Below are 9232 nucleotides of genomic sequence, written 5' to 3'. Positions count from 1 at the left end.
GGTGGGGGTGGCCTCTGTGACCCCGTGACCCCCCGTGACCCCCGTGCCCTCAGGTGACCTACAGGGTGGTGCAGGTGACGGAGGCGCCACTCGATGGCCCCGAGGGAGCCGCCGTCAGCGTCGTCTCCACCTTCGCCGGCGCCACCCAGGTGGGGGGTCCGGGGGGCCCCTGGGGGTCTGGGGGGGCCCCTGGGGGTCCGGGGGGGCCCCTGGGGGTCCGGGGGGGGCTCTGGGGGGGGCCCCTGGGGGTCCGGGGGGGGCTCTGGGGGGGCTCCTGGGGGTCCGGGGGGGGCCCCTGGGGGTCTGGGGGGGCCCAGGGTGTCTGGGGGTCTTGGGGGGCTCCTGGGGGTCCGGGGGAGTCTGGGGGTCGGGGGGGCTCCTGGGGGTCCGGGGGGGCTCCGGGGTCTGGGGGGACTCCTGAGGTTTGGGGCTCCTGGGGGTCTGGGGGGGGCTCCTGGGAGTTTGGGGGGCTCCTGGGAGTTTGGGGGGTCCCAGGGGGTTTGGGGGGGCTCTGGCGGTCTGAGGACTCCTGGGGATCTGGGGGGGTCCGGGGTGTCTGGGGGGGGCTCCTGGGGGTCTGGGGGGGTCTGGGGGGGCTCTGGGGGTTTGGGGGGACCCTGGGGGTTTGGGGGACCCTGGGGGGTTTGGGGAGACCCTGGGGGTTTGGGGGGCTCCTGGGGGTCTGGTGGTCCCCTGGGTGTTCGGGGGGGGCCCTTCGAAGGGGACACCCAGGGGTTTTGGGGGGTGACGCAGGGGGTTTTGGGGGGGACCCGGGGGTTTTGGGGGGGGAACCCAGGGGTTTGCGGGGGTCCCAGGGGTTTGGGGGACCCCCAGGGTTTTGGGGGGCCCCCAGGGGTTCAGGGGGGGCCCTTCGAGGGGGACCCAGGCGCCCGGGGCAGGGACACCCAGTGGGTTTGGGGGGTGACGCAGGGGGTTTGGGGGTGACCCCGAGGTTTTGGGGGGGGACCCAGGGGTTTTGGGGGGCCCCGGGGGTTCGGGGGGGCACCCGCAGGCGGTGATCCAGAACCCCTTCAGTAACGGGGGGAGCCCCGGGACCGAGGGCGGCGCCGAGGCGCGCTTCGCCTGGGCGGGGGAAGGGACCGTCTCCGTCCAGGCTGACCCGGCCTTGGCGCAGGCTGGAGGTGAGGGGGGGACCCCGATATCGGGGGGGGGCACCCCGGCATCCGGGGAGGGGTCCCAGGGGTATCGGGGGGACCCCAGTGGGGGAAACCTGGGGGTACTGGGGGGACCCAGGGGTCTGGGGGGCACCTGTGGGTGTAAGGGGACTCCTGGGGGGTCTCCTAGGGGGACCCAATATCAAGGGGGGGGACCCCCGGAGTCTGGGGGGGACCCCGGCATCCGGGGAGGGGTCCCAGGGGTATTGGGGGGACCCCAGTGGGGGCACCCAGGGGTCGGTGGGGGACCCCAGGGGTCTGGGGGGGACCCAGGTGTTTGGGGGGGCCCCAGTGGGGGCACCCAGGGGTCCGTGGGGGGACCCAGGTGTTTGGGGGGGGCCCCAGTGGGGGCACCCAGGGGTCGGTGGGGGGGCCCAGGTGTTTGGGGGGACCCCAGTGGGGGCACCCAGGGGTCGGTGGGGGGACCCAGGTGTTTGGGGGGGGCCCCAGTGGGGGCACCCAGGGGTCGGTGGGGGGACCCAGGTGTTTGGGGGGACCCCAGTGGGGGCACCCAGGGGTCGGTGGGGGGGCCCAGGTGTTTGGGGGCCCCAGTGGGGGCACCCAGGCAGGTCCGTGGGGGGACCCAGGTGTTTGGGGGGGCCCCAGTGGGGGCACCCAGGGGTCGGTGGGGGGACCCAGGTGTTTGGGGGGGCCCCAGTGGGGGCACCCAGGGGTCGGTGGGGGGACCCAGGTGTTTGGGGGGGCCCCAGTGGGGGCACCCAGGGGTCGGTGGGGGGACCCCCGGGGTCGGTGGGGGCACCCAGGGGTGCGTGGGGGGGACCCAGGTGTTTGGGGGGACCCCAGTGGGGGCACCCAGGGGTCCATGGGGGGACCCAGGTGTTTGGGGGGACCCCAGTGGGGGCACCCAGGGGTGCGTGGGGGGACCCAGGTGTTTGGGGGGGCCCCAGTGGGGGCACCCAGGGGTCGGTGGGGGGACCCAGGTGTTTGGGGGGGCCCCAGTGGGGGCACCCAGGGGTCCGTGGGGGGACCCAGGTGTTTGGGGGGCCCCCAGGCGTGTGTGTCCCCCCCTTCCCAGGCCAGTTCTACGTGATGATGACCCCCCAAGACGTCCTGCAGACGGGGACCCAGCGCAGCATCGCCCCCCATGGGCACCCCTATTCCCCGTGAGTCTCCCCTGGCCACGCCCTGGCCACGCCCCGCCACGCCCCGCCACACCCCCGGCATCCAAAAACGCCCCAAACACACCTTGATTCACCCCAAACACGCCCCGACGCGTCCCCCGTGTCCAAAAACACCCCAAACATGCCTTAATATGCCCCAAATGCATCTGGACACGCCCCAGCCACGCCCAAGACACACCCAGGCACGCCCCAGCCACACCCTGACACACCCATAACGCACCCCCCAGGCTTAAAACGGCCCCAAATAGGCCGTGCCCCGCCCCAGACACGCCCTGCCCCGCCCCAGGGCTCTGTGAGACACGCCCTGGGTGTGGTCGGGGTGTGGTCGGGGGCGTGGCCAGGGCGGTGACGCCCCTCCCCGTGTCCCCGCAGGAAGCTGGAGGGGCCCCGGGTGCCCCGGGACGAGCGGCGCCGGGCGCAGCACAACGAGGGTGAGGGTCCCCGTGTCCCCCCCCCCGACCCCAGGGGTCCCATGTGCCCCCCCCGTGTCCCCACACACCCCCCCCCGCCCCCCCTCTCCCCGCACCCCCTGATGCCCCCCACCCCCCCCACGGCCCCCCCTCTCCCCCCACCCCCCAGGTGCCCTCCGCCCCCCCGGTGCCCCCACGCCCCCCCCTCCCTGCACCCCACACCCCTCGGTGCCCCCATGCCCCCCCTGCACCCCCCAGTGCCCCCCCACCCTCCAGGTGCCCCCACGCCCCCCCCACGCCCCTCCCTCTCCCCCCACCCCCCAGTGCCCCCCACCCCCCAGGTGCCCCCAACCCCCCCAGTGCCCCCACACCCCCCCCTCTCCCTGCACCCCGCACCCCCTGGTGCCCCCCCCACCCTCCAGGTGCCCCCACCCCCCCTGGTGCCCCCACGCCCCCCCTCTCCCCACACCCCCCGGTGCCCCCAGGCCCCCCCCACGCCCCTCCTCTCCCCGCACCCCCCGGTGCCCCCAGGCCCCCCCACGCCCCTCCAGGCCCCCCCCACGCCCCCAGTGCCCCCAGGCCCCCCCATGCCCCTCCACGCCCCTCCAGGCCCCCCCACGCCCCCAGTGCCCCCAGGCCCCCCCACGCCCCCCTCTCCTCGCACCCCCCAGTGCCCCCAGGCCCCCCCATGCCCCTCCAGGCCCCCCACACCCCCCCTCTCCCCGCACCCCCCGGTGCCCCCAGGCCCCCCCATGCCCCCCCAGTGCCCCCAGGCCCCCCCACGCCCCTCCAGGCCCCCCCACGCCCCCCCAGTGCCCCCAGGCCCCCCCATGCCCCTCCAGGCCCCCCCACGCCCCCCAGTGCCCCCAGGCCCCCCCACGCCCCCCTCTCCTCGCACCCCCCAGTGCCCCCAGGCCCCCCCACGCCCCCCTCTCCTCGCACCCCCCAGTGCCCCCAGGCCCCCCCACGCCCCTCCAGGCCCCCCCATGCCCCCCTCTCCCCGCACCCCCCAGTGCCCCCAGGCCCCCCCACGCCCCCCTCTCACCGCACCCCCCGGTGCCCCCAGGCCCCCCCACGCCCCCCCTCTCCCCGCACCCCCCGGTGCCCCCAGGCCCCCCCAGTGCCCCAGGCCCCCCCACGCCCCTCCAGGCCCCCCCACGCCCCCCCTCTCCCCGCAGTGGAGCGCCGCCGCCGGGACAAGATCAATAACTGGATCGTGCAGCTTTCCAAGATCATCCCCGACTGCGGCACCGACAACAGCAAAACGGGGGCGGTGAGGGGGGCTGGGGGGTCCTGGGGGTCCCGGGGGGGAAAGAGGGGTCCTAAAGGGGCTCTGAGGGGTCCCAGAAGGGTCCTGGAGGGGGAAATGGGGGTCCCAGGGGAGCCTTGAGGGGGGACAAGGGGGCTTGGGGGAGGTATTGGGGGTCCCAAGGGGGTCTGGGGGGGTTCTGGGGGTCCCAGGGGGGTTCTGGAGGGGTTTTAGGGGGTCCTGCGGGGAAAGAGGGGTCCTAAAGGGGCTCTGAGAGGTCCCAGAAGGGTCCTGGAGGGGGAAATTGGGGTCCCAGGGGAGCCTTGAGGGGGGACAAGGGGGCTTGGGGGAGGTATTGGGGGTCCCAAGTGGGTCTCATAGCGGTTTGGGGGGGTTCTGGGGGTCCCAGGGGGGTTCTGGAGGGGTTTTAGGGGGTCCTGTGGGGGAAAGAGGGGTCCTAAAGGGGCTCTGAGAGGTCCCAGAAGGGTCCTGGAGGGGGAAATTGGGGTCCCAGGGGAGCCTTGAGGGGGACAAGGGGGCTTGGGGGAGGTATTGGGGGTCCCAAGTGGGTCTCATAGCGGTTTGGGGGGTTCTGGGGTCCCAGGGGGGTTCTGGAGGGGTTTTAGGGGGTCCCAAGGGGGAAAGAGGGGTCCTAAAGGGGCTCTGAGGGGTCCCAGAAGGGTCCTGGAGGGGGAAATTGGGGTCCCAGGGGAGCCTTGAGGGGGGACAAGGGGGTTTGGGGGAGGTATTGGGGGTCCCAAGGGGGTCTCAAAGGGGTCTGGGGGGGTTCTGGGGGTCCCAGGGGGGTTCTGGAGGGGTTTTTAGGGGGTCCCAAGGGGGAAAGAGGGGTCCTAAAGGGGCTCTGAGGGGGTCCTAGAAGGGTCCTGGAGGGGGAAATTGGGGTCCCAGGGGAGCCTTGAGGGGGGACAAGGGGGTTTGGGGGAGGTATTGGGGGTCCCAAGGGGGTCTCAAAGGGGTCTGGGGGGGTTCTGGGGGTCCCAAGGGGGTTCTGGAGGGGTTTTAGAGGGTCCTGGTGGGGAAGGGGTGGTCCTAAAGGGGTCTGGGGGGGTCCGGGGGGGCCCGGGGGGGCCCAAGGTCGTTTTGGGGGGGCCTTGGGGGTCCCGGAGGGTTCTTGGGTTTAGGGGTCCCAGGTGGTGTTTTGGGGGTTCCTGGAGCAGGTTTTGGGGTGCTGGGCGGGTTTTGGGGGTCCCCAGAGCAGGTTTTGGGGTGGCAGGTGGTTTTTGGGGTTCCCCGGGGGCAGGTTTTGGGGGTCTCGGGGTGCGTTTAGGGGTCCCAGGGTGACGCAGGGGTCCCCGGGGTGGGTTTGGGGGTCCCCTGGGCAGGTTTGGGGGTCCCGGGGTGACGTGGGGGTCCCTGGGCCGGGTTTGGGGGTCCCGGGGTGACGTGGGCTCCCTGGGCGGGTTTGGGGGTCCCGGGGTGATGCGGGGGCCTGTGGGGAGGGTTTGGGGGTCCCTGGGTGACGTGGGGGTCCCGGGGGCAGGGTTTGGGGGTCCCGGGGGGGGGTTTGGGGGTCCCAGGGTGAGGCGGGGGTCCCGGGACAGGGTTTGGGGGTCCTGGGGTGATGCGGGGGTCCCGGGGGGGGGTTTGGGGGTCCCGGGGTGACGTGGGGGTCCCGGGGCAGGGTTTGGGGGTCCTGGGGTGACGTGGGGGTCCCGGGGGCAGGGTTTGGGGGGTCCCGGGGGGGGTTTGGGGGTCCCAGGGTGACGCGGGGGTCCCGGGGGGCAGGGTTTTGGGGGTCCCGGGGGCAGGGTTTGGGGGTCTCGGGGGTGGGTTTGGGGGTCCCGGGGGGGGTTTGGGGGTCCAGGGCAGGGTTTGGGGGTCCCGGGGTGACGCGGGGGTCCCGGGGGCAGGGTTTGGGGGTCCCGGGGGGGGTTTGGGGGTCCCGGGGTGACGCGGGGGTCCCGGGGCAGGGTTTGGGGGTCCCGGGGTGACGCGGGGGTCCCAGGGGCAGGGTTTTGGGGGTCCCGGGGGCAGGGTTTGGGGGTCCTGGGGTGACGCGGGGGTCCCGGGGGGGGGTTTGGGGGTCCCAGGGTGACGTGGGGGTCCCGGGCCAGGGTGTGGGGGTCCCGGGGGAGGTTTGGGGGTCCCGGGGTGACGCGGGGGTCCCAGGGCAGGGTTTGGGGGTCCCGGGGGGGGTTTGGGGGTCCCGGGGTGACGTGGGGGTCCCGGGGGCAGGGTTTGGGGGTCCCAGGGCAGGGTTTGGGGGTCCCGGGGTGACGCGGGGGTCCCGGGGCAGGGTTTGGGGGTCCCGGGGGGGGTTTGGGGGTCCCGGGGTGACGCGGGGGTCCCGGGGCAGGGTTTGGGGGTCCCGGGGGGGGTTTGGGGGTCCCGGGGCAGGGTTTGGGGGTCCCGGGGGCAGGGTTTGGGGGTCCCGGGGGGGGTTTGGGGGTCCCGGGGTGACGCGGGGGTCCCGGGGGGGGTTTGGGGGTCCCGGGGTGACGCGGGGGTCCCGGGGGCAGGGTTTGGGGGTCCCGGGGTGACGCGGGGGTCCCGGGGCAGGGTTTGGGGGTCCCGGGGTGACGCGGGGGTCCCGGGGGCAGGGTTTGGGGGTCCCGGGGGGGTTTGGGGGTCCCGGGGTGACGCGGGGGTCCCGGGACAGGGTTTGGGGGGTCCCGGGGTGACACAGGGGTCCCGGGGGCAGGGTTTGGGGGTCCCGGGGGTGGGTTTGGGGGTCCCGGGGTGACGCGGGGGTCCCGGGGGCAGGGTTTGGGGGTCCCGGGGGGGGTTTGGGGGTCCCAGGGCAGGGTTTGGGGGTCTCGGGGTGACGCGGGGGTCCCGGGGGGGGTTTGGGGGTCCCGGGGTGACGCGGGGGTCCCGGGGGCAGGGTTTGGGGGTCCCGGGGGGGGGTTGGGGGTCCCGGGGTGACGCGGGGGTCCCGGGGGCAGGGTTTGGGGGTCCCGGGGGGGGGTTGGGGGTCCCAGGGTGACGCGGGGGTCCCGGGGGCAGGGTTTGGGGGTCCCGGGGGGGGGTTGGGGGTCCCAGGGCAGGGTTTGGGGGTCCCGGGGTGACGCGGGGGTCCCGGGGGGGGTTTGGGGGTCCCGGGGTGACGCGGGGGTCCCGGGGCGTGTCCGGCAGAGCAAAGGGGGGATCCTGTCCAAGGCCTGCGACTACGTGCGGGAGCTGCGCCAGAGCAACCAGCGCCTGCAGGAGACCTTCAAGGAGGCCGAACGCCTCCAGATGGACAACGACCTCCTCCGCCAGCAGGTGCCACGACCCCGGCCACGCCCCCGGCCACGCCCCCTCTGGCCACACCCCAGCTGCCCACCCCACCCCTTTCCCACCCCACCCCACCCCCACCCGCCCCCCGGGTTGGGATTCCTGCCGTGCCTGGAAGGCTCGCCCACAGCTTGGCCACGCCCACAAGTTAGGGACACGCCCATTCATCCCAAAGCCACGCCCACTCGGCGCAGGCCACACCCACTCGCCCCCAAGCCACGCCCGTTGTCCGGAACCCCACCCTCCCCGTGGTCCAGGGCGGGGCGTGGGGCTCTCCAACCCTGCCCAGCCACGCCCACAAAGGTTGGTGGCCACGCCCATGGGGTGGTGGCCACGCCTGTGGGGTGGTGGCCACGCCCACTCGCTGCCAGGCCACGCCCATTTAGCAGCAAGACACGCCCCTCCCGGTGGCCCAGGGCTGGGAGTGCTGTCCCTGTTGCCTGCCTGGCCCCGCCCACTCATTGCCCGGCCACGCCCACCGCCTGCTAAGCACCGCCTCCCATCCAGACCACGCCCATGTTTTCATCTGGCCACGCCCACTTGGTTCAAACACCACCCACCCACCCACCCCCATCTGGCTGGGGAGCCCCGCCCCCGGTGGCAGGCCACGCTCCTCCACCCAGGCCACGCCCTCAGCACAGACCCCACCCACGCCCTCAGACCACGCCCCCACGGCAAGACCACGCCCCTTCTCCTAAGCCGCGCCCACCCTCCCCGCCCTTGCTGTTTCCCCCAGTGCTTTGGGTATTGTCGGGAGGCTCCACCCCCTCGCCAGGCCACGCCCCTGGGGTGTGGCCACACCCGCCCGCCTGAGGCCACGCCCCTCGGTGTGGCCACGCCCCCCGACCCCGCCCCCTTTTGCAGATGGAGGAGCTGAAGAGCGAGAACGCCGTGCTGCGGGCCCAGCTCCAGCAGCGGGGGCTGGAGGGGACCCCCGAGGGGACCCCCCAGTGACGTCAGGGGGGGACACCCCGCCCCTCCCCCCACCGGGGACCCCCCCCGGGGCTCCCCCTCCCCCACCTTGGGGACCCCGCACCTCGAGGCCGCCTGGTTGGGCCACTCTCCGGGGACACGCCCCCCCCTCCCCCAACCCCCGCCCCCTCCGGCCTTGGGGGCACCCCAGGGACCCCTCCCCCACCCTCGGGGACCCGCCCCTTTGGGGGCACCCCAGGGACCCCTCCCCCACCCTCGGGGACCCGCCCCCCTTTGGGGACACCCCAGGGACCCCTCCCCCACCCTTGGGGACCCCCCTCCCCCGCTTTGGGGATCCCCGCCCCCCGCAAACCCACCGCCTCGGGGACGCGCCCCTCCCCCACCCTGGGGACCCTCCCATTGTCGACCCGCCCCACCCCCCCAGGCCACGCCCACCTTGGGGACATCCCCTCCCCCACCCACCCCCCTCCCCCCGCCCGGGTGCTGGGGTCCCCCCCCATCCCCCACCCCCCGCCTTCCCCCCCCCCCCAATTCAAAGCGCGCGGGGGAGGGGCCGCCCCTCCCCCACCCCCCCCCTTTGTAATTAACGTTATTGTAATTAATTATTGTTTTGTACCGCCCGGGCGGGGGAGGGGTGGCCCCCTCCCCCCCCCCGCCTCCCCCTCCCCCCTCCCCCCCCCACGCCGGTTTTTAGCGCTGGGTTTTTTTGGGGGGGGGGGGGGGAGGGGGGGGGAGGGGGTCGCGGGGTGGGGGAGGGGAGGAGCCGCCCTGGAAGCCAACAAACAAAAAAAAAGGAGAAAAAAAAGGAAAAAAAGGTTTTAAAAAGTGCCATTTTGGTTGTTGGGGGGGGGGGGGAGGGGGGGGAGGGGAGCCAGGTGTCCCGGGGGGTGGCCTTGGCCCCACCCCCCACCCCAGGCGGGGCCGTCCGGCTGCCGCCACCCGTATCACAACTGCCACCTCCCCCCCCCCCTTGTGTGTCCCCCCCCCGGTGTCGCTGTCACCACCCCCCCCCCGGGCCACCAGGGCCACCGTCGGGGTCACCGTCACCCCCCCGGGGTCACCGGGGTCACTGTCACCGTCACCATC

The 9232-nt window shown here is 74.5% G+C and overlaps 1 protein-coding gene across 1 annotated transcript; it reads left to right on the top strand.

Moving 5' to 3' along the window:
• Positions 1-38: 38 nt before the first annotated feature.
• Positions 39-8585, top strand: LOC135311023 (upstream stimulatory factor 2-like; the record flags this gene model as incomplete). The annotated part of the gene is made up of 7 exons (XM_064440163.1): positions 39-149; positions 1013-1142; positions 2212-2299; positions 2690-2748; positions 3906-4000; positions 7073-7201; positions 8078-8585. Coding segments are annotated over 7 exons (702 nt in total), but the record flags the coding sequence as incomplete, so codon positions are not given.
• Between the last annotated feature and the right edge of the window lie 647 nt (positions 8586-9232).

Source organism: Phalacrocorax carbo, unplaced genomic scaffold, assembly GCF_963921805.1.
Source record: "Phalacrocorax carbo unplaced genomic scaffold, bPhaCar2.1 SCAFFOLD_424, whole genome shotgun sequence".
NCBI lineage: Eukaryota > Metazoa > Chordata > Aves > Suliformes > Phalacrocoracidae > Phalacrocorax > Phalacrocorax carbo.
This window is presented reverse-complemented; position numbering and strand designations above follow the sequence as displayed.